This window comes from Aptenodytes patagonicus, chromosome 3 (assembly GCF_965638725.1).
Source record: "Aptenodytes patagonicus chromosome 3, bAptPat1.pri.cur, whole genome shotgun sequence".
Classification (NCBI taxonomy): domain Eukaryota; kingdom Metazoa; phylum Chordata; class Aves; order Sphenisciformes; family Spheniscidae; genus Aptenodytes; species Aptenodytes patagonicus.
Window position 1 is genome coordinate 4,148,399 of NC_134951.1, and position 27,324 is coordinate 4,175,722.

Below are 27,324 nucleotides of genomic sequence, written 5' to 3' on the forward strand. Positions count from 1 at the left end.
AAGGAGGGACTGATAGAGGCATGTGCCCCAGCTGCTGGCTGACTCAGGGCCAGAAGCAAAGGCAGGGGACAGAGAGGGTTTCGTTCCTTCACCAGGAGCTGAAGGTTAACCCCTCGAAGCCTGGGGACAGCTCTCAAAATCATCCCACACATCTGTCCCCACATGCAGCTATTGCACCTCTGGTGTCTCAGGACCACTGGCCGTGTTTGCGAACCTGGTGGTGCGAAGGGTTAAGTGTTGGCCATCGACACCTAACCGTCCAGGCCCCTTCCCACATTCAGCTTTTGTGAGAGAAACCCCCTCACAGCCTCCCTTTTTTTTTACCCTTCCCTTCTCCTGCCTAAACTGACCCTCCTCTCCCCCATGGGCATCAGGGAGAGATTTACAGCCCTTTCCCGAGTCCAACATCCCAACAAGGGCCTTACAAACCGCACCACAGGGCTGGAATTTCCCACCTCCCTTCAAATGCCAGCCAGACCGGGGGTGCCCCAGACCGCCCCAGTAATTTGGATGCTGTGTCTGTACAGCACCGAGCACAGGGCGAGCGGGCGCCCTGCGAGACGCAGCAATGCAGACTCCGAAGAGTGAAGAACAGCATTTTCACATTTCTGATGAAAATGCAATTTTTTAAACTTTTTTTTTTTGCTTTGCCAGCACCCTTTTTTGTCAGATTTCAGATGTGCATATGCAAACTCAGTCTGGTGATCAGCTCTCGTTGTGCTGCAGACGGTCACCCGGCAGCTTGCACCGCCCTTCCTGGGGCTGCTGACAATGGAGAGGGACCAGGGAGATGGAAAAGCTGTTGCCTTCACGCTAAAACCATCTGACACAGGCCTACAGCTGCACTTAAGCTCTTAGCAGCAAACGGGTGGTTCAACATTTCCTGCAACATCTCATCAAAACAAAAACTGGGTCTGGGCCGAGGAACCAAACGGTGTCAGGGAATGGGCATGGGCACAGGGGCCTGGTGAAACACAGTCCCTGGTCTGGTTTTGACGTGGGACGGGCAATCCTGGGACACGGCTCAGGAATGAGCAAGACCAGGGTCCCTTCCCCACAGACAAGTTGGATGCAGCCACCCAGATTTGATAGCCAAGAGCGTTTAATTGCATGGACGTGGCCAGACAGGGTCGGCTGGCCTCAGGGCCAGAGACCAGACCTAGCATCGGTTAGTTTACTAGCAGAGGTGTCGCTACCAAGGCTGGACATCTTATCTCATCACAGTAACAGACCACACACTGTCACCCGCTCCCTCTTCTGTAAATGTTTATTTTTAATTTAGTTGTGTAATGGATTTCAAATGAGCTGCCATAAGACACCAGTGAAAGGCTGAAGCCAGGTCCCTCTGAAGTCTCCTCATGGGTTTTGAATGTTTTTTGGCCTGAATTTATCTCGTTAGTTGTCTTCACCCAAACGACCTGTGGTGGGGAGCTGCTGAAGAGCAGTGACGCTCTGAGTGACGAGGCTCTAACCCCAATCACCTACAGTGGGCACCTGAGATGAGGTGTGATGAGTCAAAATAAACCTGTGCAACACTAACACTGTCCGTACCTACGGCTCGGATTTTTTTTCTTTTGCTCAGATACAGCGAGGTCTTTCTGTTGCGCTCAGAGATGCAGAAGCTACCAGTTCCCGGAGCTACGTCCCACAGCATCCCTGGGCACAGCACCTTTTCCAGCGGACTTCTGAATCCGTGGGAACACTTGGATCCAAGCCTGGGTCCTTGCTGGGATGTGGTTTTGCAAAGCCCAAGCTGGGAATTGCTTGCTGTAGTGGTAATTCCCTCCAGACTTTCTTGGGAATCCAAATCTCCTGTGCCAATCTGGGCACCATGAATGCTATGAGGTAGATGTGCCCTACAGCAAACTAAATCTCATCTGGACCTTCTGAGCTGCCTCTGTATCACCAGAAATGGGCAGAAATGGCCATTCCTCTTCCCTAACAGTAGTAGTTCAATGCAGCTTGGACTTGAACCATCTGCTTCTTGCCTTGGCTCTGGATTTGGGGAATTTCTCCTTGCTCCAACAGAGCATGGAGGAGCTGGACCTCCCAGCAAGGGAATGTGGCTATTCTGTGGGACCACATGCTGGGAGTATCTTGGAGGAGCATTGATGGTTGCTTCTCAGTTGGTCACCAAATAAATGCCTTTCCCCCAAAGCAAACTCCCTGGGACTCAGCCTGCCCAGGCTGGGATGGGGAGAGGAGGCTGTGGTGCTCTCAACCACCATCATCCTGTCCTAGCTAGGTGAAGCCTCCACTCCCTGCACAGGGACTTCTACCAGGAAAGTCCTCTGACATCGTTGGAGGGCCACCTGGGAGCCCGTCAACCTGGAAATGTGGCGGAGGCACCTACAGAGGGCAGCAGGTCTCCAGCTAATGCTGGACCCTGGTCACCCCAAGGGAACCAGTGCAAACACAGACGATGTGCAGAGGGTTGCGGTCACCTGCCTGCTCATCTCCATGGATCACTGAGGGACCTGGGACTGGCCTTTTTCAGTATCGCTCTGTTGTCTAGTCTGGGTCAGCTTCTTTAAGAGATGCCTTTTCCCAGCTGGGATGGCACAAGGTTTCTGAGCAACACAGGGGAAATAGCCCACTGCAAGGACAAGCCCCCTGCACCCATGCATTTGGCCCTGCTCTGCTTCTGGATGATGCTGAGCATCCACCCCTCACCCTGTCGAAATGATGTGCATGCTGGGACTGAGGAATTACCTCTCCCACGGAAAGGGTTGTCCACCCCTGCCTTCAGGGCCAGCCTGGAGTGCGATGCAGATTAATTGACAATTACTGGGACGTGGCACGGGGAGGAATTGGGCTCCTGGGAATCTGGAATAATGTGGCAGAAAGTGCTGGGGCTGTTTCAGCGTAAAACAGGTGTAAGCAAGAGGGAAGCTGTTTTTTGGACCATATATCCTGCATGTAGATGGAGGTAGAGTAGTAATGTAGGGATATAGGGGAAAGACGGTGGCATACGAAGTGCTTCAAGAAGGCAGCAGGGGTCTGTAAATATTTCACCACTATTTGGAACAGTTCTTAACCTTGACCCTCATTCAAATACCATCCCTGTGAGCCATTAAGTTTCTTTCACAATATTTTCAGAGGCTGGTATTATGTTTTTCTTTGAATTTCCAAACCAATGGTATTGTTGGTCCATCCATCAACCCCTCCCACCAAGTAACTTGTAAACTTTCTGGTGAATTTTAGCTGAGTTTGGTAAAGGAGAAGATGTTTCAAAGATGCAAAGAGGTGGCTGAGCAGAGGAGTGAGGAGACTAAGTCCACTAAAGGAAAAGCTTCGCAGTGAGCACCACCAGGATGTTAACCACCAAAGCATCGAGAGGAAATCAGATTTCATAAGTTTCACCGTCATGGAACACTGTGATGTTTTTTGCATTGTGTGTTGCTTCAGGGTGTCAGAGGTATTTTCTCCATGGGTTTCTCCCAGGTGAGTCAACATCAAAGACAAAAGCAAAAGACAATTGTGCCTGAAGTCCTACTGAAATCATGTTGGGAATTTTCAGCCCACCTGTCTACGTAAAAAGGTAAAAAGAAAGGTCATAGGTAAAAAGAAATCAATTTGGTGACTCCAGAACTAACTTTGCAAGTGTGTATGTTGAGTTAGCGAATTGTTCCTCCCTCCAACGCCAAAAATGTTCCCAAGCCCTGAAGAACTAGAAATCATTTCCAAAGAAAATCAAAACCGTTTCCAAATATTTGAAGTGGCTCATTTGTAACTGCTAGTGAACCCAAAATTCCCCTTCCAATCTTACCTGTAAGGCATCTTCACTGAAAAACACAAGAGTGGAGGCATCTTGGGTGGACACCATCTCTCCAAACTTCAGTTAAAAAATTCAGTGTTTACACTCAACTCATTTCCTTAGCTTCCTGAGCCAAGGAAGGGAAAGGTAAGGAAAGCCCACCTCAGATACCTGCTTTAGGTTGGGATGAATGAATGATGAAGAGACAAGCTGCAGCGTCCCTGTCCTTGTCACCCCCCTCGACGTCAGAGTCAGTTTCTGCTCGCTCCCATGACAAAAGCTGGGTGAAATTTCCTGGATTTGTAGCTGTTTGTCAGAAAACACAGTTTCATTTCAACCCTTGATGGCTTGACAAACTGAGTCCGGACAATAGCTTCAGCTCAGGGCAAAAAATGAAGGACAAATAATTGGTTTTGATTTTTTTTTCAGCCCAGCAGTTGGATTTTTCATGTTCCTGGATCAAACTGACCCCTTTTTGGGGCATTAAAATGAAAACAAAAAGTGAAGCGTTGTTGCTTGTTAGATCTTCTATTTTTTTTTTCATGTTCTTGGACCAAATTGACTTATTTTGGGGGCATTAAAATGAAAGCAAATGAAACGTCGTTGCTTGTTAGATTCCTCTGCTTTGCTGTTTTTTCAGCCTAGTGGATGAACCATAAAATCAAATGTTTGCAACACTCCTGACGACCACTATTCCAGAGAGATCCATAGTTGGGAGGTTGTCCCCATCCCCCAGACAGCCATCAGCAGGAGGCTGTTATCTCAGCCAACGATGCTACCTAAAACTGCAGGACCGAGACCCAAGATTCAACCTTCTCTTACATAAAGTTGTCATTCCTCATCTCAAAAAAGAGTTGATAAACATCGTTCAACCAGCCTCAGGCAAGATCCCTGTTGTCCTGTTTGATGAAGCTTTGGCCGACCTGCCTTTCTGCTTGGCTCGATGTGACAGAGGCTCTATCCGAAATCCAGCAGGATCAGTAGGTGACACACATCACCTTCTTGGCCTTCAGGTGGGTTGGTGGGTCTGAAACCCTGCTGATGAGGGTGGAAATGAGAACGATGGAGCTTCACAGTATTGCGTGGTGCCCAAAGACCCTTGGGGATAGCAGGCACCAAAACACCCCAGCGCAGTGAGATCTGAGGTGATCCCTGCCCACGACAGCTCCAGGTGGGCACTGGGTGCTCAGCACAGGCAAAGCTTTTTGCAATGCAGCAAGTAGCTAATTGCACTAAATAGAGGGAAGGCAGATCTTACAAGATCTTACATACAAGTGATAAAGAGATATCAGGATGTGCTGTCAGCTGTCTCCCGTGCCTCTCTTCCCCCCCTGCCCTAAATGACATCAGCTGTCTTGTACTCGTTACCAAAAGGCAGCCAGCTCTGAGGAGGAACACCACCACTCTCTTTAGATGAGATTTTAAGCAGAAACAGAACCTCAAATGGAAAGTGAGTAGGGTTACAGCACCGTAACCTAGATGATTGCAAAAGGGGAAACTGTTCAGACTAGAACCTGACTGGAGATAAACTCTCCCAAAGGTTAAGCACATACAATAAATAGCTCCACCCCTGCTATTGGCTCAGACTGCTCTTAGCTGTGAATGGGCCAATCTAGAAAACTCAAGGACCCATATTTGTCCTGCCATTTGCAGACCAGTTTTACGCCCTGTGGCTCCGGGGGATGATTTTCAACTCACACCAGCCTGAATGAGAGCGATTCAGGGCATCGTTTGTAGCGGGACAGTACTTTTTATAGCCCGCCGAGCCTTTGCGGGTAACGGTTCTTCTAAGGTAGACACCATGCTAACATTAGTGCTAAGTGAGCGGTGTGGTTATACTACCAGCCCTTAATTGCTATAAGTGTAACAAACCAGTTCTATTTGTCATTCAGCTGTTGTCGACAGGAAACCACTAACAGCAGTCAACTGACAACGCCAAGAAGAATTAGGGTTTCTCTTTCTATGTGCTCTAAGGATTAAAACTTATCAAGACGAGCTTATGTTCTTAAGTATGCCCCCTGCAAGGGATTTTTTAACTCTAGTGGACAACTAGGATCGAGCAGGATATGATTTAATCTGAACATAGGACTCACCAGGTAAGTGAAAACAATTTTCCAGCAACTTTGCTTCATTCCTGTTGCCTGTTTATTGCCCGGAGCTCCACTGGATGCATCCCCTTAGAGCATTTAAAGATTTGGCCCATCTCTGGTTATTGTCTATGGACTGGTGGTAATTAAGTCCTTAAAAATTCGGAGTGGGATGTTCAAGGGAATGGGCTGCTGCAGATCGGGGCAGGGTGCATCTCTTTCTTTCCTTCTGGCGGTGTATCAGTGCTGAAATCGAGGCACTCTCTGAGGTGGGACTGATGCTCTAAGTCAGATGCTGACCCGGCAGGTTGTCTCTTGAGCACAGATCATCCTCTTTCTCTTAAAAAAATAAAAGTAGATGAAAGCCCTTTAAATAGCAAGGGGTGAATGAGTTTCTTCCAGCTGAATTCCTTGGAGATGAGAGAGAATTTAAGGGGAGGTGGAAGTTTGGATGCTCAGGCTCCAGCTCAGCAACCCTTGCTGATTTGAACCTGTGGATGCTGCGTACGGCGCAGAGAAGGGTTGAGACATTAATTCCCCCCTCTGTCGAGAGGCACATTTGGGGCTGAGGATCTTTGCTTTCTTTTGCCCCACAGATGGGTTGGATGGTCTCTTTGGAGGTCCATTCAAGCTGGTAAAACCAGTGGCAGGTTAACGCTGGTTGTAGACAAAGCTTCTGGCAAGTTGGAGATCTCCAAGGGTGTTATAGGAAGGATGGACTGACTGCTTCTGCCGCTGGTCACTTCCCATCCCCACACATGCATAGTCTACACTAAGTCCATAACTTTCATTCTTGACTAAAATTTAGGCCAGACTCAAAATTCCACAGCACTCTAACTTGGAGCCTGGATATCTCAGAAGCCACCTTGTTTGCTGTGCCACTTCTGGGAGGGAAGAGCAGTCGCAGTGTTGGTTGGTATTTGCATTTCAGACCTCCTCAGGTGTTTGCTCGGGGCTTTGTGGCCAGCGGTGCCTGGCAAGCCAATGCTCTTCAAGGTGCTCCAGTTACCCTACTTGTCAAATGGGGGCATTTCTTGCCTTTCTTGCAGGGCTGTTGTGATATTTAATTGATTGTTGTGATATTTAATTGATTGTGGTTCTTTAAAAGAGTAAAATCAGGACAAGGTGCATACACTGTCAGCAGCGAGGGTTCCTGCTGCACGCAGAGCACGCACACGTGGTCCCTGCTCTGGTACGTGCTGGAGAAGAGAAGGCAGATGGAAATTAAGAAGAAAAAAGGACAGCTGCAGGGCAGCAAAGGCACCCTCATTAATATGCTCCGTTAGTCATTCTGTCAAGGTTTAAGTAATTTTTATCAGAAGATTTGAGGGCTGCAGAGCTTGTGATTTCTTGCCCACATTTTGTTTCTTCTCCCAGACCTCCTGCAGCATTATCATTATACTGATGCACAAAAATCTGTGAAAAAAAACTTCTGGCCCATTCTTGTTTTGTTCTGCCAAAATAGGGCTATTGCTGCACCTTGAGGGTTACAAAATCGAAGGCTGAATTTTCTGATGGAGGAGGAAAGACCCAAAACATATTTAAGTGAAAATTTTGCAAAGATGTTACTGATTTTTCTTTATCTGCTTTTCTCATGACTTTCTGTGTTCTGCTTCATCAGCATGGGGTGTTCTGGCATGCATTTATACCCTGGGCTCTCTGCTGAGATGCTGTGCTCCCCAGCCCCTGTTAAATAAGCCCACGATATCCCAGGCTGAGCATCCCACTTCTGCACAATTTGGGCTGTGTGTCCGTTTCAGACAAGGATATCAGCTCTTTTACTTCTTTGTGAAGCTTTGTGACTTTCCTCTTGACTGACCTTTCAGCCTTTAATTCTCAGTGGCACCTTTATGGGCACATCAGAATCCAAAAAGGTCTTGAGGCCGTATGTAGGTGCAGACAAGGCTTTTTGTCATCTCGGTCAGATGTGGAAACAGGTCACCATGGATTTCACGGGGGTCACGGCACTGTGTTGAGCAGAGTAGGAGCACTTGCACACATTATTACTTCATCATTATTTGTCTTCCTTCCTTCCCCTCATTCTTTCCATTCTCTCTATGTTAAAAAGGGAGTTTCCTCGCTGCTCTTCCACAGTTGACGGGACTCTGGAGGCAACCAAGCGTTGACTCCATGTGGGTGAGCTCCCCCGTAGTCAATCATTTCCTGCAGGCCTACGGGGTTCAATCAAGGGCAAGAATTTAGCAAGATACCTGGGGCTAAATCCTGCCGGAGCCCTCGGCAGCCCCAAAGTTTCCGTTCACGGCTTCATTTTATGTGGTGCAAGTCAGCTTTCTCGTTAGGTCAGCACCACATTGCAAGATTAGAAGTAGCTGAGGGGATTAAAAAAGGATGCAATTCCCCCTTGGCAGAGGTCTTGGCAACAGATTACAGCCTCAGGGTCCTGCTGCTCGTTGGGGAAGAAGCGGCTGCGCCGCTGGACATCACTGTGAAACTCAAAAGAAAGTACATCCCCGTACGAAACAGGATATACAGGGTCACAGTTATTGCTTAAAAATAAATGCTAAGGCGCAACATATGCAATACGAACGTAAACCAGACCTCTGCTATTTCATGCTGGACAAGCCACGTGTTTCTCATAGGTCAGCCTGTTTTCCATATCAGGGTTAAATCCACGTGAATTCATTTCACTGGCCAGCCAAAAATATCCCCCCCCAAAACAAAACTCAAAACACAGCAGCTCCTTGTGTTGAAATAAAGAATAGGTTTCTAATTATAATTTTTTCCAAAAAAGTGTTGCAACTGAGCGGGAGAACAATGTTTCCGCAGTTTTACGGAGCAATTTTGCCTTTGTTAATGTTGGTCAGTTTTAATTAGGAAAACATTGTGGGCTTGCCTATTCAAACTTCCAAACCCCATTATAAATGCCCAAAAGAGAGGGACACAGTTGAGCAAAGGTGTGGAAAGTGTGATCAGTGAGGAATTTTTACAGGAAGGAATGTTGCTTCATTTGCTGGAGCCACTGCGAAGAAGGAAGGAATAAACTTCTTGTCCACCATGGGCAGGACAAGCAGTTGTAGGTCTCTCAGTGAAGGAAATTAGTGCTGATCGTTAGGAAGTCATTTTAAGGCTATGGGAATTGGAGGGCTGGGATAGACTGATGGGGAGCAGTGGGAATTTCCATCGCTGAAAGCTTTGAAGCGCAAGCTAGGTAGTCTCTCAGATCCAATGTAGGTCCACCAGATTAATGACCTTCTAGGGGCCAGTCCTACATTTCATAGAATCATTGAGGTTGGAAAAGACCTCTAAGATCATCGAGTCCAACCGTCAACCCACCACCACCACCCACTAAACCATGTCCCTAAGCGCCTCATCTACACGTCTTTTAAATACCTCCAGGGATGGGGACTCCACCACTTCCCTGGGCAGCCTGGTCCAATGTTTAACCACTCTTTCAGTAAAGATGTTTTTCCTCACGTCCAATCTAAACCTCCCCTGGCACAACTTGAGGCCATTTCCCCTCGTCCTATCGCTTGTTACTTGGGAGAAGAGACCGACCCCCACCTCGCTACAACCTCCTTTCAGGTAGTTGTAGAGAGCGATGAGGTCTCCCCTCAGCCTCCTTTTCTCCAGGCTAAACAACCCCAGTTCCCTCAGCCGCTCCTCATCAGACTTGTTCTCCAGACCCCTCACCAGCCTCGTTGCCCTTCTCTGGACACGCTCCAGCACCTCGACGTCCTTCTTGGAGTGAGGGGCCCAAAACTGAACACAGTATTCGAGGTGCGGCCTCACCAGTGCCGAGTACAGGGGCACGATCACTTCCCTACTCCTGCTGGCCACACTATTGCTGATACAGGCCAGGATGCCATTGGCCTTCTTGGCCGCCTGGGCACACTGCCGGCTCATGTTCAGCCGGCTGTCGACCAGCACCCCCAGGTCCTTTTCCGCCAGGCAGCTTTCCAGCCCCTCTTCCCCAAGCCTGTAGCGCTGCATGGGGTTGTTGTGACCGAAGTGCAGGACCCGGCACTTGGCCTTGTTGAACCTCATACAATTGGTTCATACAATTTCTGCCATCCTGTGAAATATATGTGACTTCTGAAGTGAAATGTGCTTTTCAAAATCTCTCTCCTGCATTTCCCCCTCTTTATTTATCTACATATTTATGAAATTATTCTCCAAATTTGACCAAATCTCACTCTTCACTTCTGCTCCTCTGGAAACAGTGAAATGTGTTACTGATCAAAAAGCAGCGTGCAGGACCCCTCAGGTTCTGTGTGTCAGGCACGTAGGAGACAGAGCAGAAATAGAAAACACATGGTTTACAAATGAATCCTTTGCTACCTAATGAGGGGAGAAGAGTGAAAAATTATTCAGTTGTCCGGGATGTCTGGTCTGCCTTGCTGATGGTTGAATATGCAACACTTTTGGTGAATGAAGGTTGGTTGAAAAAACTCTTTGTGCCATCTGCTTAAGGGTCCTTATGGCCAACAGGCAAAAGAGGCGATTGGCCCTGTGCCCAGGTCCCCGGGGTCCCAATTTACTCCATTATGGTGTATCCTCGTACACAGAAGGTCACAGTCTCCCCTTTTCTCAGATCCCTGTGCTTCCCCGGCTTATGGTGGCTGGTGGTGAATGACCGTCAGGTCACACGAGGTGTCCTCGTAAGAAAGTACCCCTCTTCTCCATGAAAAACCTTGACAAAATGCCGCGGGCAGAGGAGCTGCAGGACTTCTTTCAGCCCGGCTGGTTGCCTGCCCAACACCTAAGCCACGATGGCATCCACGTTTATGTGAATAGCTGCTGATGGTGAATGGCTTGGAACCATGAAAATCTGGGGCAGAACATCTCAAAATATGTGTATGGGAGGATGATGCTTGAGAAGTGGGCTTTGAATGGAGGCCACATTTGTTCTATGGAAAAATCAAGGCGTCACTTGCAATACGTGATGGAAGGAGGGAGAGCTAAGGTCATACTAAGCAAATAGAGAAATTGATATAAAAGTTTTAACTTGACTTTTATCTCAAGCGTTTTTGCTGGCTGTCTCTTACATATTTGGCCTTCACCATTTCCGAAGCGCAGGAAGAAGACCGTAGCCACTTGAGACATTAATATAGCAAACTTGCATGGGAAATTATTCTTTTTCCAGTGAAAGATACCAATATGCGTGGTGTTTTAGTGACAGAACCTTTTCAAGGTTGGCGATTTCCCATGGGATGCTTTTTTTCCTGGAAATTTTGGTGGAAAAGTGGGAAAAAATGTTCTGTGTAAAAGTCACTGGGGGGGCTGCCAATGAATAACAACTGTGCGCAGAAGGGAATCGTGAATGTGGGACTGTGTACAAGAGAGGTCTTAGCCCGGTGGGAAGAAATCCTGGTTGTTTAAATGGTGTACTGCATGCACATCGGCCTGTCCTGCTGACGCTAGTGAGAGTATGGACATTGGCAAAGCAAGAATCTTGAGGAAATAAGATTTCTTCTGGCTCTGATGCAATAGAATAAGACCAGATCAAAGACGAGGTGAGCTGAGAGTGGATCAGCCCCACCACTTCTGTGCCGTAAATAATGATTTCTGCAATAGCCCTGGCTGCAAGGTTTGGCCTTGTTCTGCCGTGTTTCTATCTCCTTCGAGCACCATAGGGAAGTTTGAATATTCTTTTAATTCTGAAAGTCAAGCTCATCTTCTAATTTTGAATAAGGGATTAAAAAATGGTGGGCTGTTTTTTTTTTTATTTGCTAGCGTCAAAAGGGAAATAATATTGAGGCAGGGTCTTGGCTGCTGCGAGTAGCCAAGAATAGGCATGGTGTGAGCAGTGTAGAGGAAGCCTGGCAGGGAGGACTGGTGTGGATAGGAGAGAAGAATCAGCACCGTCATGTCCAGCACGGGCAGGCTCTTGGAAGCAAGGACGACACGCTCCTCCAGCGAGGTTTTGTGAGGGCTGATCCTGCCTTGGGGCAGAGGGTTGTGCTAGGTGCTTCTCCAGTGGCTATTTTCTGCAAGCGGTTGTACTGATTCTGGAGAGTGGAAATTCACACGTCACCAGAAAGGTGCCTGTTTTAAAACGTTTGCATTTCTCCTCATTAGTTCTCTTATTTATGTGTGAGAAGAAGAAAAAGAAAAAACGTCACTTTCTCCCTCCAAAAAGACTTTTCCTAACTGGGGCCAGACAAAATCTCCTTGTGGTCCCTACTAGCAGAATACCCTCCAGTTACCATCAGCCAAAGCCACTGCTGCATTTTCATCCCAGTCCCTCGAGACAGCCCTGCAATGCCCACAGGATTCAACAATAAACAACAATAGTGAAACAAGAGGGAGCCCATCACCACCCTGCACTCGGGGTGCAGGTCTGGTACCTGGGGCTGCACAAGGCGCCTGTGTCTGAGTGTCATCCCAAACACGGTGACGTGTTCAGGATAGTAAATCAGGGGAAAAGGGACAGCCTGTCTCATGGAAAGCAGAGACTACACAGGCAGACAGTGCAACCTGAGCAATCAGGCTAGACTTTCCTAAACACAGTCCAGGACCTAGCACGGGATGGGGACTACAGGGGGTTTGGATGCAGTCACCTAATTTTGAAGGGCGGGAGAACAAGCCCCCATGTTCCCTACTTTAGTAGTCAAGATGCTGCCTCAGAGAGCTCAGAAACTCTAAGCGCTCAAAATGGAGGCTGGTGGGTTGGTTATGGTACATCAGCATCTTCCAGGAGCAACAGTACTTTGCATTAAATAAGCTTTTAATCTGCTGAAAGAATGGTAACAGGGAGGTTCAGATGGTAAATTAGGCTACTCATTCTTAACAGGGAAGAGAAAAACATGGCCAGACCATGCAAAAAACATCTGGAGGGAATGAGCTGCCCAGCTCAGCAGCGGTATAGGGAAGCAGCCCTGGGAGCCAGTTGGAAGAGGAGAGGTGCCTTCATCCCTCTTGGTGGTTTCAGATCAAAGCCGGAGTCACCTCCGCAGCAGACACCTTAACAGGAACATTTTTGGTTCGGTGTGAACTGGATAAAATGCAGTGGGAGTGGGTGCTGCTGCAGAAGGAGGCTATGCAGTGGGCCACCGGTGTAGGTGTCTGGCTGTGGGGTCAGCCTGGTGGGCTGTGGGTCATCTGGAGGGAGGCTGCCACATTTTCTGGTCCCTCTCCGCGTTCTGTGGAGTGGTGGGTCCTAGAGGTCTTTCTTACGGGCAAGCCTAAGAGCCCATGAGCATTTACCGCATGGGCTGGATCTCTGGTCTCCATGCATGTCTTATAGGGAACTGTAAAAGGTAGCAAAGACAAGCCAGCCTCAGGTTTGCACACTCGTGTACAGGCCTCCAAAGATACTGGAGAACATCTGGGGACTGACATATGAAGACAGGGTGGAAAGCACTGCCAGACAGACCCTACTCGGCTGGATGAGATTACAGCCTGCGCTTTCAGGTCAGGGAAGCGGGGGCAGATGGAGCCCATCTGGAGTGACCCAGGAGCTGCGTATGAGAGACTTTCTCTCTTTTTCACATGCTTTCTCAGTGGTCTCCCTCCAGCTGCTTTCAAAGGACATCCCTGGGCTGTCGCTTCATGATTTCTGAGTAAGCAAATTGCAGAAGGGCACTCTCTGCCTGGGCTTCTTGACTCCGGGTCTCATCTCATGGCCATGAGATGCCCAGCCTGAAGGAAACAGAGGAGGAACAAAGATGAAGGGATGTGCCCCAGGTGACATGCAGGGGCACAGCTGGGATATCTTAGATACCAAAAAACCTCCCTGGGATGCAATAGGCAGACCACACCACCATATCTAATCCTTTTTATTTTTACTTCTTGCTTCTGAGCTGCTGGAACCACGGCCATCGCCGGAAGGGTCTTTGCTGCAGCCCGGCTGCAGCTGCTGGGTTTCCCCACTGTCAGCATCGGGAGCATGTCTCAAATCAGAAGCGGGTTTCTGTCTGGAGTCGCCACGCTATCACCCTGTTTCCCAAGATGACTTGGCAGCCACTAGCTTATTTGTAAGCCTTTGCTGCACCTCGTGGTAGCTCCTCCTTCCTACCTCAGCGGTGGATGACAAGCAGCTTTCTAAAAAAGCAACTTCCCTTTTCATAGGAATAGGAAGTGAAGCTGGCTTAGCAAAGAGAGGTCAGGTACCTCAGATGTGCTCTCCACCAAAGGACGAGCCCCTGCCCTAAAGCTCCAGCTAACACTGAAGCTGTCCTCTCCTTCCCCAGCCCCAACCCAACTGCTTCCATCTCTCTCCCCTCCCCTTAGCTGGAGGAGAATTGAACAGGCAAAATGCAAGCCGGCAAGGGCTAAGTTTGACAAATCTGCAAGGGCTTCCTCATTTCTGTATTTCCTTGGTGTGCAAACAGCAGGCCTGACTCTGCAGCACATCTGGCTGAGGGGCGATGGGGTGGGTGTCTGTCCTGGTTGTCTTCAGAGCACCCTGTGTTGACCCTCTAGGGTAAGGGGCGTGGTGTGACCCCCGAGCACTTGCAGACCCCGGCTTACGGCCCAGACAGCCTTGCAGCCCTCCACGGGGGTTTTGTTCCTTTGTCAGGAGCACCGAGCAGTTGCAGAGCCAAGGCTGATTTCCATGCCATGTATCCGGTGGGGGTTTACCAGGGAGGGTACTTCACAGCCCCATGAGCAGTGCTGGGGCATCAGGTACGTGCATCCTGGAGCAGCTGCACACAGCACCGTGTCCTCAGCCAGTCTCATCTTGTCCTTGGGTCTAATGGCTGGTAAAGGTCCTTCGCCTTGACCTCAGCTTAGATCTGCTCCGCGAAGCCTCTCCTCCTGTAAACAACATCACCAGCGTGTGGGTGACCTTTAGGTTGTGCATCACACTCAGCAGATGTCGGCTTGTGTTTGTCCTTCTCAGTGAGAGCAGCTCAAGTGCAAACTACATGAGGTCATTCAAGCCTCGAGGTGGCTGAGACCAAGAGTCCCTTCCCTCCTGCTTCCCCATATAACGCAAAAATGACATCATGCAGTTACCCACAGAGGTTTACACGGTGTTTTTTTGGGGACCTCATCTCCGCAACAGCTTAAACAAATACATTGAAAACACCTCGGAGAAGCCAGCTCTTTATGCACCCTACGGGAAGCCTCAGGAGTCTGTAGAAACGAATATTGCTTCTTATACAACGTTTAGCCCCTAAGACAGAGGTGTTTCAGTCTCCCTGTTGAACATGCTGAGGCAGAATGAGAAAGTCACTTCCTCAGAGTCACCCACAAGTCCCTGTCCAGGTCTTCATTCGTTAGACCACGCTGCCTCCTCAGCGCTACAGTTGAGTAGGTTCATAGAGGGTTGGGGCTCGCTGGAACAAAATGCATTTCATCTGAAAAGGTCTTTTTTTAATCACAGAAAGGAATGATCATTGCAAAGCCAGTTTGTTCAGCTGTTTCCTAAAATTTGATGGTTTGCATAATGGAAACACAACCCATTCACAGTCATTGTAACTGTTTTTAATGACAGCTGTTAATAGCCTGTGGGTTTTGCTGCGTTTTGTGTCTGGATTCTCTTTGGGTTTCTTGCTTTCCTCACTGCTATTTTCATTGGCCAGGTTGTCTGGGAAGTGCAACTCCTACCCCCTCCCAGATGATCATTTTTATATTCAAAATAGAGCAAGGAATCCTTGGGGGGAAGAAAAGAGTTAGTTCTGACACAAAGACCTGATTAAAAAAAGAAAGTCCATTAAAAGCATTTGCAAAATCAGGCTGCTCCTGCAGTCTGGGGGTGTAACATTCAAAGCGGTCAGTCCCATGGATGGTGTGGATGCGGTGGGAGCCAGAGGTCTCTAATAGAGAAATTCTGCAAGGGCCCTCAGCCCCATGGAGCATCTGTCATGGGTCGGTCCAGTGGTTCGTCCGTCCTCGGATCGTGTCTCCAGGAGCAGCTGCGTAGGAAGCAGGCAAGTAGGGAGCATCCCACCCCCATCCATATTCCTCCGAGGGTGGGGAGAAGCCCAGCAGGTTTTTCTCTGTCCTCTTCCTCTCTCCCATCCCTTCTTCACATGATGCCCCCCACCCCTTGCCCTGTTTCCCTTCCCCAAGATCAGTGGGGTAGAGAGATGATGGGGGCACTACCCAGCGGCTGCTAAGATCCAGCCCCGAGGGATGGTTTGCAGGGATGCTGTTTCCTTGGTTTACTGCAAAAGGAGAGGAGGACAAATAAGTGCCAGGCGTGCATGCCCTGGTACTCCCATCCTCTCCCGTCCCTCCAGGGTCTGGGGGGGGAATCATAGAATCATAGAATCATAGAATCATTGAGGTTGGAAAAGACCTCTAAGATCATCGAGTCCAACCGTTGACCCAACACCACCATGCCCACTAAACCATGTCCCTAAGCGCCTCATCTACACGTCTTTTAAATACCTCCAGGGATGGGGACTCCACCACTTCCCTGGGCAGCCTGGTCCAATGTTTAACCACTCTTTCAGTAAAGAAATTTTTCCTCACGTCCAATCTAAGATGATTGGATGGGGAAGATGGATTGGATGGGGAAGAGAGGGTATATGTGTGAGGAAGGCTGTCCGGAGCTGGACACAGCTGTGACGAGTAGGGGAAGGGCTCTGGCATCCAGTAGCTATTTCTGACATGGCTTTCCAAGCGGTTGGAGGTGTTCAGGTGGGGAACTGGAGCTGTACATCTTTCCCTACAGCCCTTTGCCTCATCTGAGCATAGTGGGAGAGAGCATCATTCCCAGTGAGACCTGACCCGAGGAGAAGATCTTTGACAGCATTGAGCGCCTGAGCACCAGCCTGCTGCCAGCTTCATTGCTCCTCTTGGGACATAGCTAGCAGGTCCTAATAAATGCTGTCCCCTTGCTAGGAAAAGGCGGCCGCCAGGATACAGGGCCTCCAGGAAGGGCCTTTCCCAGGGCAGAAACATGGGTGGCCACACATAGAGGTGTAGAGGGACACCTCATCCATCTCCTCATGTCCCCAGGGCTGTGAGGGCCAGGACCTCCCCACACCCCTACAGACCACCGTGATGTGCCCACAAAGCGCTGTAAAACAGAGCACCATGGGTTTTGGCCAAGCAAGCATGGACTGTGCCCACTTCCACGGGACTTAGACCTCAGTTAGGGGTGGCCTCCGGAGAGGATTTCTCCCTGCTGTGCTCCAACTTGTACATAGCCCATCCACAAGTCTGGCCCACACCCGCGTTGAGCAGCAGATTTGAGTTGAAATTTGGGTTGAAATTCCAGCCAGTGCAGAAATTGCCATTGAGCAATGAAGTTTTGTGATAAAACCTCTCACACCTGAAGAACGCCAGAGATGATCTAGGTACCCAAAGAGATCTGCCTGCTTCTCCTGGCCCCCTCTTCCTCCTTCCCCCCTCCAGTGCACCCCACCTCTCTGTGCTGCAGGACCTCAGGTCCCGCAGAGCCATCCCCAGCAGACGTCCCACCTGGCTGATGCAACGCCTGGGGTGAGCTCATGAGGAAAGCATGTTTAAGGGAGGTGGGATAAGCAATCTGCCCTCCTGCTCTTCCCCCCGCTCTGGGACCCTGAGCCCTGGCTCTGCTTCCTGGCCCGCAGCCTCTTGCAGCTCAGCCGAGCATCTGCCAGGTTCCAGCAGGGTGCAATGCTCAATGTAAGCAGCCATTTTTCCTCCAGACAGATGTTTTGATTAGCGAATGACCACTCTGGCAACAGGCGGCTGTTTTCTACTTCTGGAGAGAGCAAGAAGCTTTTATTATCTTTTTTTTTTTTTTTTTTTGCCCCTGTCAAGAAACTTTTTGCGTCTGCTTAAACTCAGGGTCCTGGAAATTTGTGCACTCCCACCCCTCAGCCTCACACACAGCCTTCTCCCATGGGGTGTCCCAGCTCTTCAGAAAGGCCTGAAACAGCCAGATTTTCTGCTTGGTTCATTTGCTTGGGCCAAGTTCATCTGCAAAGCGTGGCCTAAGACAGACGGTAGATTCAGGGCAGACTTAAGTTGCAGTGGAAATGGCAAGCTGGCTAGGATTGCAGCAAAAGATCCCAAAATAAGCCAACGGGCTTCAATCTCATTTCTGCAATGTGTACCCCTGACAGAGGGGGTAAATCACAGGAGCACAGAGCTCCTGGATTTGTCCTCTGCCCGCCCTGGGCTGGCAGGGGACAGACATCGCCACGACCAGTTTGGCCACACTGGCTCTGCTCGAGACTGGGACTTGCAGCAGCACAGCACCAACATTAGCACCTCACCAGCATTAGCTGGGGGGCCTGGCTGCTCCTGGGGGTTGCCCTTCATGCTCCCTCAAAGGCCTTTTTACCTGGGCCAGGGTGTTTGAAAGAGGCCTCAATGCAAGCACAAATACAACTTGGTATCTTTATCCAACAAGGACCAAGGTTGGGCGGGATCTGAACATTGCCAGTAGGATTATTCCCAGTTCCCCAGTAAGGATGCAACATGCAAGCCAGTCATCTGCTCCACTCCCCAGCAAAAACCATGATGCTTCTTGCTCCGGGCTCTCCAGCTCTTCATGGGGTCTTTCTGCACTGCTGTAGTTCCTCCACACACAGCCTGGTCCTACTGAGCAGCAGCTTTTGGCTATGAAAGTCCCCCTGACGTTAGCTGGAGACCGGGTGCTGTGTGTGTCATCACAGGAGGTCTCACTGCCCTCCCGCTTGCAAGGAGGGGTCTTCAGCAAGACGTCAGCCACCGTGTCCTTCTAAAGGATGGTGGCCATAGCCTCCACTTTCTGCCTCTGAGAAAGACCTTCTGCATGGTCAGTGCTGATTATAGCACAGCACACTTGTTTCTACCTGTCTTCTAACCACTTCCTAGCAACAAAGCCGCTAATAATTTAACAAAAAAAAAGATTAAAAGAACTGGACCAAAACCCAGCAAAAGTAGAAAACAGTCACAGTAGAAAATACTTTGGTAGCAAATCTTCATTCCTATTTAAGTAGCTGATCTCACCAAGATCTTCACTAATTCTCCGGTTTTGTGTCTTGCAAAGCAATCTGAGGGTGCCAGGTCAGGAAATGTGTTGAAGAGCTATTTTATTGAGGAAAAAGAGAATTTAATAGATCTGGGATGTGCCTAGAACTGGGGGATTTACTTTTTTTTTTTCCTACTGAACTTTTTTGCTCCTTGCTGCTGCAAAAATGCAAATGTGGAATAATTAAGTATTGTATGCGAAATAAGTTTATTTCAGCAATTCTTTATGGTAGGGGGAAGACACACAAAGAGAAATTCAGCATTTAAAACCCTTCATAATTCTCTATATCTGCATTTTCAAAGTAATTTTTTGGGTGGTTTTTAATGCCATTTCCTTTTAAAATGTGGTTTTTTTTAAAGGGACATTCTGAAGTTTTAAAATGAAGCGAAATATCTAATCTTGGTAAACTATAAAAACACTTTGTTGGACCCACCCTAGAATCTGAATGGAAAGGGGGGGTCATTTTGTGATTTCGCTGGGCTTGGGGGTTTTTTGGAGCTGCCCTCACGGTGAAACACTATTGGCTTGCTCGGGTCTTAACCTATTTTTCCATGGCACAGTTTCATGGGCGTGAGGCAAATGATGAGCCGAGACTTCTGCTTTTCTGCTAGATTCTGTCTTGTTTTTCTCCCGCGCCCACCCATGCAATCCCAAGGCCGTTCGTCCGTGTCATCCACATCCCTGTTGCAGAAGACACTGCTGCATTCACACCAGAAACAACTTTTGAGTTCTCTTGCTCTGGTAGCGGAAACCAGCCAACCGCAGTAGATGGTGTGCCTATGGTGCAGGGCTGCTTACCGCAGAGATGGGATGGGTAATAAGCCCATGCTTGCAGCGCCTGGCTTAGCCCGGGTACCTCCATCCTACCTTCTGATCTGCTGCAACAAAAGGAGTAAGTGCATCCAGCGGGTCCCATCCGACACTGTCCTGTTTGCTTTAGCCCACCCTGGGCGCTCAAAACAGGCCAAAGACAGGTGCAAGGCAGGTCTCCAAACCTGTGGTTAGCAAAGACTTGTGTCCATCTCGACTGGACCTTGGTCTCCTTGGAGTTCCAGGTTCGGCTTGATGGGTTGCTCCTGTAGGGTATGTTCTCCAATGCTCTTTGAAAATGGGGGAATGATAGGACATTTAGTCACATCCTCTCCTCTCCACCACGAAGATGTCATCCAAATGCTAGCAAAAGCATTCCTGGAGCAGGGCCTTGTGGTGGGATCTTCGGAAGACCTCCCCTTGGCCCATTGATGCAGGAGTATCTGTACTTGCATCCAGCTATCGCTAGCCGAAATGTCACCTCAACTGCCCCTCTGAAGGTTACTAAAACTACCTTCTGTTGTCCTACAACACAGGACACACAGCATGTTTTAGAGGTCTCATACAAGCATCCAGTGTTCCTGTGACCCGCATGTCTGTCCCGCACGCGTTCAGAGCTGGACGCTACACAGAGCTGGCTGTCCTGGTGTCTATTGACTTCATCAGCAAAGGCTTGCTTGACTCTCCCAGGAAGACTTCTGCGTCAGATATTTTTACTCAAAACTTATCAGCAGCTAAGCTGGACTATTTTTTGCTAAAGCTTTTCAAACATATGGAAAAAATTTGTATTGCCTTAACATTTTTTTGTTCCATTTTGATTTCTGGTTGCTTTAAAAAGGACTTGTTTTATAAATCTTCTTTTTTTGAACTTGAGTAAAGTTGAGGAAACAGTTTCCCCACTCTCAGTTATTAAAAATAGGCAAACATTTTTACATGTGAAAAACTGTAAATTCACAAAAGGAAGTTTTCTGAGTTAATGTTCTCTCCCCAGCTCTCTTTTCCACTGGGAAAAAAAAAAACCAACCAAAAAAATCCCAACAAAAAATGGCTGGGAGAACTACCAGTTGCTTTTCTCAAAACATTTTTGTGAAGCTAATTTTAAAAAAGATTAATCAGAAGCAGAAACATTGCAGAACAACGTACATTCAACTCAGCCACAGTTTTTTGGAAAAAAAAAAAACCCAAACCTTTTAAAAAAATGAAAACTCCACCAGCTGTGGGCTGGGAGCTCACCAGCAGCTCTCCGCATCTGACAACATTTGTCTGCGGCGCTATTTTGGGATTTTGTATGGCACCTGCCGGCATGAAGGATGGTCGCGTTGGCTGGCGAAGGCTGCAGAGGCAACCTGGAGAGCGTGAAGGGTGGATTTCACGGGGACTGTGAATACCCAGAGCTGTGCTAACGTCTTTTGTGCGTGGGTGGGAGCAAGTGACCTTTGTGGGAGACTTTTCGCCGGTTCCATTTCCCACCCGTGCTGGGACATGCTGTTCACTTCTCTGTGCTGCTTTGCACAGATGTGTCTTCGACACATGCGTGCGGGGAGAAAGCTTAGTTTGTGCAAGGATGCGGAGAGGTGTTTCCAGTCTCAGCGTGGTGTAGAAGGGGTTGCGGTGTCCCCCTGGACACAGGGGCACCGCAGGGAGACACACAGGTTAGACCACGGTCCGTGCTCCCCATAAACCCTGTTAGAGGAGTTGGGACAACCACAAGCCCCTGATGGGACTTGCCGAGGTTGACCTTCCTCCGTGCCCTTTCCCACTCTGCCCCACCAGTGCCGTCACTGAAAGCAACTCGAAATGTGCATCCACCATCCTGCAGACGGTCCATCAGTCCTCTCGTAAGATCATCCTGGTGACACGACTGGCAGTCGAAGCGTATTGCCAACTCGCGCTTTATCTCACATACCCTAACTCTGTTGAAAAGACGGCAATTGCCACGTCTGTATCTCTCATTCAGGAGCAGAGTATGTCAAAGACCCCGAGATGCTCCAGTGAGATAGTAACAAGGACTGTAGATAGATGTCCAACACATAGGTAGACCCTGTGCCTTTCATGGTTGGTAATGAGTGGTACCTAAAACTTGTCTATCATCCAGCCTTGACTTAAAATGATACCTTGCAGTTCCCTGGGTGAAAAGGGAACTCCAGCTACTCTCACTTACTATCCTGGCAAATAACACCATTCAGAATCAGAAATCCCGGCACAAAGTTGTCTGCCACCAATTTGCAAGAGGAAGAGCAGGAAAAGCTCACTTAATAAATCATGTGCCATTGCATGACAACCAGATCTTCTAAGCAAAGCAAACCCTGGTTGCAACCTGGAGGGGAGGCTGCCAAATTAAAATGAGCTTGCTGCAGGAAATGCTGCGGCTGATTCAGTGGGCGAAACTTCCCCTCCAACTGTGTTGTCAGTGCCCGGAGCGTTGCTGAGACCTGGTTACAGATGGATGGGCCATCTGTAAACTCAGGTCAAAGAAAAGCTCAGAGAAGATTGGATGCTGAAAAACTTTTGACTGGGGGGAAAAAATGTGTATTGGGCTATCCTGAAATATTTCACCAATTCCTTCCATTTTGCTCACTTTATCAGTGAAAATAAAAATGAGGCAGAAGGGAGAAGATATTTCAAAAAAATAACAGCTTAAAATATTGGGATGGCTCTGTTAGAAACCTCATTTCAGAGTCCCAGTTTTTGAAATATTAGAAACGTGCTAGAAAGAAAAGAAGTTGCTTTTACTGGAATATTTTTTTTCCCGCAAGTCTGGTCTGTTGGAAGCTTTTTTGGACACATCTGTTGGAGTCTGACTATCATGACCCAGCGCCAGACTGACATTTGGGGGAACTGACTAATCACATTGGTCCCTGCACCTCCAGTCCCCAACCCCCCGTGTTCATTGCAGACCTTGAGGTATTTTGGCAAGAACAGGAGCCAACGTGTCTTTGCTCAGCTACAAGTATTCAGGGGTTTGGGTTTTTTTGGGTTTTTTTTGGACCTGTAGCCCACACCTTTCAATGCTTTTGGTTCAAAGCAGGGGCTGGGGCAGACTTTGGTGCTGGATGGTGTAGGTACCTTATAGACCCATGGCAACAGTACTTCAGTAATGTTGGCTTCAACTGCTCCCCGCTTTTTCAGGGGGCTGAGGAGGCCGAGTTTGCCGTGGTTTGGCTATCTTGGTTACCCAGATCCAGTTTTATGCTAGAAGTATTGACCAGAGCTGAAATTACATTTCTTGGCTGCAGGTTAAACCAGCCTTCAAGCACAAGTGTGGAAACCCTAGTGTGAACCAGAGGTTAGCCCACGGAAAGGGTTTGATTCATTTGTGTCTAGTGCTCCTCGAGGTGTCCAGAATGTCTGAGACACATACATGGGGTTGGGAAACATAATCCACAATGTATGGGAGACCCACACCTTGTGAGACCCCAGGGCACATCAGAAGGTACTGCAGATGGACAACTGAGCCAAGCCCTAGGCCCACACTTTACAGGCAGGATGGATGCAAGCTACACTTCGTTTGACTCCTTAAGCTTCTTGCAGTCCTCCAAAGTGTCCCATCAGGACTCATGCCTTCCTGGGCAAGCTGAGTGTGTGTCTGTGCTGCTTAAGCACAAGGAAGGGTGGGACTGGTACCATGCAGACAGCTACCACATCTGTGTGCTGCTCTGGCTGCATGGGAGGGACATGACCTACAGAAGGCACTGAGCAGCACAGGTAGGGCTTGGTCTTGGTCCGGGGACTATGCGACACTCCTGAAGCTCTGGTACATCTAAACAGCTCAGCACAGTGATATTCCCCAGGATCTCCACCATCCCCTCTTCAACGGTCCGGCAGTGCATGCATGCGGCATCACCCAGCTCTGGAGCAAGTCTGCTCAATGCCAGCTGGGGATCCCTGCGTTGGAGAGGGGACATATCCAAAGCAGTCATTTGTGCTCATTTTTTTTCTGGTGACTTACAGTGTTTGTCTGAGCGTCATCTGCAAAATGTGAAACACCAGAGTTGTGTGGGAACAGAAACTATAGGGTTCACAAAGTCCAAGGTAGTAGGGGGGCTGTAGACGGAATGATTTTAGACTCTTCTCTCTGCTGTCCCATTGCCCTGCATTCTCATCTTCTCTCAACTTCTCCAAACAAACTGAGGTTTTGTCCCTCAGCACCTGCCTTTTTTCTCAAGAGCAGTCTCATTAAAAAGTAGTTTTGGGTCTTCCTTCCAGGATGGGGTTGCTCGGGAGCAAAAATCAGCTGATGTCCAATGAGAAACACACTTCTGGAAGCAACCCAAAAAACAAGAGTAAACCTCCTCCTGCCCCACCCAAGGTAAGCCTGCCGTTTTGTGTCCTTTTGGGGTCCTCCACAGCTCAGTTAGTGTCCGGAGTGATGCAGGCAATACTTGTACGTGCAAGCAGGAACTTGAGTACTTCGATTTCCTAAAATTGGGTCACCAATTGGGAAATGTTGTTCAAAGAGCAGAAAACAAATGTTTATGCCTAGCTTCCCCCCACGAGGTTCTTAATACAGGGTGAACTGTTCAATCAGCCCTTTCTTGCTCTAGTTTTTTTCTCTGTCAAAAAGGATGCCATTTTCTCTTTGGGGATATGTTATGGCCGTGAATTGTCTGAGTGGGCTAGGGATGGTGGTGCTCTGAAAGTCTATGTCGTGTTGAGCCTGGCACAATCATTTGCGTGGGCTGGACAGGAGAGCAGGGCAGGGGCCAGGGAGAGAAGGTGCAAGAGGCCACTGCCTGTGTGCCCTGCATTGCTTGGACACAAGTCCTCCGAGCCGATTCCCGTATCTCTTAGACAGGGCTGCTGCCCTCAGCACTCTGCAACCCAAGCTGATGTTGCTGACTTGCAAACGGCACAAAGATGGGTCAGATTCAGGCTAAGATTCAAAGCTGCAAACCGCAATGGAAACTTTACCATCAAGGAGGACAACAGGTTCACTAAAGAGGGTCTACAACTAATCTGTGTTGGGGTGGGCTGAGAATCAGGAATGCTGAGCATCTGCTGCTCCCTTTGAATTCGTACGGCCTCTGCTTGCATGGACACTGATCAGTAAGACACTGGGTCAGGATTTAGGAGACCTCAAATGACAAACTCCTTGTTTAAACTGTGGAAATCCCTTTATCTATCTTTCTGTTGCTGTACAGAGGACATGAAATTGTTTTCTCTTTTCTTGCACTTGTCAGCACTGCAACCAGCAGCCAGCACTGTCATGTGAAAACCATCTCTGGTCTTGAGCTCTGAGAGGGGGGAGGAATTGCCTATCATTGCTTTTGATGGCAGGTGGAGATATTTTTCGCTCCTTTGGTTTCATTTCTGAGTTCTCCCATGGTTGTGAAGTCCAGTTTTCATGACAGCAAATGTCAGATTGACCAAGAAGATGTTCTTTTCCTAAATTTCATTCTTTCCAGCTCACTGGAAAGGAGCTACTATCAGTGTAAATACAGTATCATCAATCACCCTCTGACACTCATTTTTTTTGCCACAGGCACTAAGCTCTCACATGTCAGGGGAAGTCCATATTTCTTTCAGTTAAATTAGAAAGAGCACTGGCTGAGCAGCTCTCCCACCCCAGGCTGCTGCTAAGTAGGAGTCAAAGGGTGGTGCGGACAGAAAGCACTAGCTGTTTTTAATTCAGCGTCTGCAGTTCACTCCTTTTGCACATGTATAAAAATACCTGGCAGTGGTCAAACACCCACTTTAGTCACCAGGTGCTGTACCTTGGACTGATCACAGGACTGGCGTTTGAAGTTGGATCAACAGAGCCCACCTGGCCATTTCCACGGTATTAAACTCTTAGCCCACAAGACAAGGTGGTTGCATCCCACCTGCGGATTAGGAGTGGTCTATGGTCAATTGGCCACTCTCAGGGTCTGGGTCAAACCAAACTAGGGGCCACGTCAACGTTTTAAAAGTGTGCCTAGATGAGTTGCAGTACCTTGCTGCTGCTTAATTTGCTAATATAGTCACTGCCTGCATTTTTTGAACATAACCCTGAGCAAAGGATATTCCATGAGCCTTGGGACAATTATGGCAAAGAGTATCCCGGGTTTTCTGCTTCAAATAATATTGCAGTTGTCATTTCTCAATGGGACCATTCACGTCTCATCCCCCATTGATCCTAAATCTGTCATCAGTGAACAAAACTTAGATAGACCAGGGTCTAAATGAGTGGGGAGCAGATTTATGCTTTTGTTCAGAGGGGAGTCAACGATTATTCAAGCTGACTGCCAAGAGAGCTATGAACACATCATGGCAAAATGTGCTAAAGCCATCATGACACATACGGAGCCAGACGCAGGGGCTGTTGACTGACTACAGTGGGCTCTGGATCAGACTCCCACTCATCTGTGAAGCAGAGAGCAGGTCTTCCTGCAAACACAGCAAAGTAGTAAATGTCGTCTTTTTTCTTTCTATTTCTACCAAAGGGCGGACAATTTATCAACATCCCTCATCTAAACCAAGCCTCTGTACAAGGTAAGATTCTTAGCTCAATTGCTGTTTTCTTTGCCTTCCCATGGGGTTTTGCAAGGTGATGGTCCCCCAACAGCAGTTCTTGAGAACAAGCCGTCATGTTGCAGGCATGCGGTTTCTGTATCTTCAGCATTGCCAGGTGGGGAGTTTATCGGTATGTTTCAGAAGATTCAGTTTATATCACCAACTGTTTGTAGCTGCCAGTTTCCCCTGCTCATCAAAGAAATTAAGAGGGAAAAGCACTCCTTCCTCATTGGTTGAGCAAAGTGAGATCTGAGACATCAACTGCATGAGATTTCTCTGTCTGCTGCCCTGTCTGCAGCGTGACAACTTGTGGATGCTATATCCAGCCAGCTGAAAATTTCAGAGGAAATAGCAGGCATCAGAGAGCCCAGGGAGACTACAAAGAGAACAAGAAGAAAGAAAAGAGTATAAAATAAAGATCCACAGAGCCCCTGCTTGGAGACTGTTGGCTTTATCCACCTCTGCAATTATCTGCAGGTCGCAGATGTCGTTTGGTAGATGATTGCCTTTTAGCAGGAAGCCCTCTGCTACCTCTGCCCAGCCTCCGACAGCAACTTGTATATATTTCTGTCAAAGACATTTTGCAGATTAAGGACAGAGAGATAGAAAGAATTACAAGGGGGCAAAAAATAGAGGAAGCTTGGAAGAAAGCGGTTAGCAACACACAAAAGTTCCTCATGTGGGCAAAAGTGTAGGATGAGGGGACACAGGGCATGAGGAAAGGAAAAAGGGGGGTGACAAATAAATAGGATGTGTGGAACAGCAGACCTTGGTCTTCTTATGTCTTATGGATGATGATGGAGGGTGTCTGCCATGGGCCAGACAGGGGAACTCCTGCAATGTCAAAATGTTCTTCAAAATAGACATTTCTTATGGAGATCAAATTTGTGGGAGGTGTAGCTCTTCGACCACGTGAATCGGGGTGTGTTTCCATGGAAGTGCCATTTTTCCAGAAACCATGCTTTCTTTTGCAAAACTGTTTTCATGGCACATTTCCAAGTGGCCGTGCTTTCCTACCTCCACAACCGAGCAGACGTTGCCAGTTTTTCACGGGGTTTGTGTCAACCTTCTCACTCTGGTGAGAAGCACAACAGAAGCTATCTTCAGGCAGGCGGCTTTTACTTCTGCTTCATGCCAGAAGGCAGAAGTGGAAAGATGCTAAAAAATGCAGGAAGTACCATGTTAGCCATTTTCAGCTCTCAAAAATATTTTGGTTTGTTAGGTTCAGTTCCAGTTTTGGAGGAATATTCACACTGACAGTCTGGGGAACTTCTTATTTTTCTCTACCGGTGCCTGAGTTTCCAGAAATGATGCTG

The 27,324-nt window shown here is 48.3% G+C and overlaps 1 protein-coding gene across 1 annotated transcript in view; it reads left to right on the top strand.

The window, feature by feature from the left end:
* Positions 1–15,603: 15,603 nt before the first annotated feature.
* Positions 15,604–27,324, top strand: part of BLK (BLK proto-oncogene, Src family tyrosine kinase) — a 34,810-nt gene continuing 23,089 nt past the window's right edge. The window contains exons 1-3 of the mRNA XM_076335398.1: positions 15,604–15,683; positions 23,723–23,825; positions 25,939–25,987. Coding sequence (XP_076191513.1) covers positions 15,604–15,683; positions 23,723–23,825; positions 25,939–25,987 — 232 coding nt within the window. The remainder of the gene's footprint in view (positions 15,684–23,722; positions 23,826–25,938; positions 25,988–27,324) is intronic.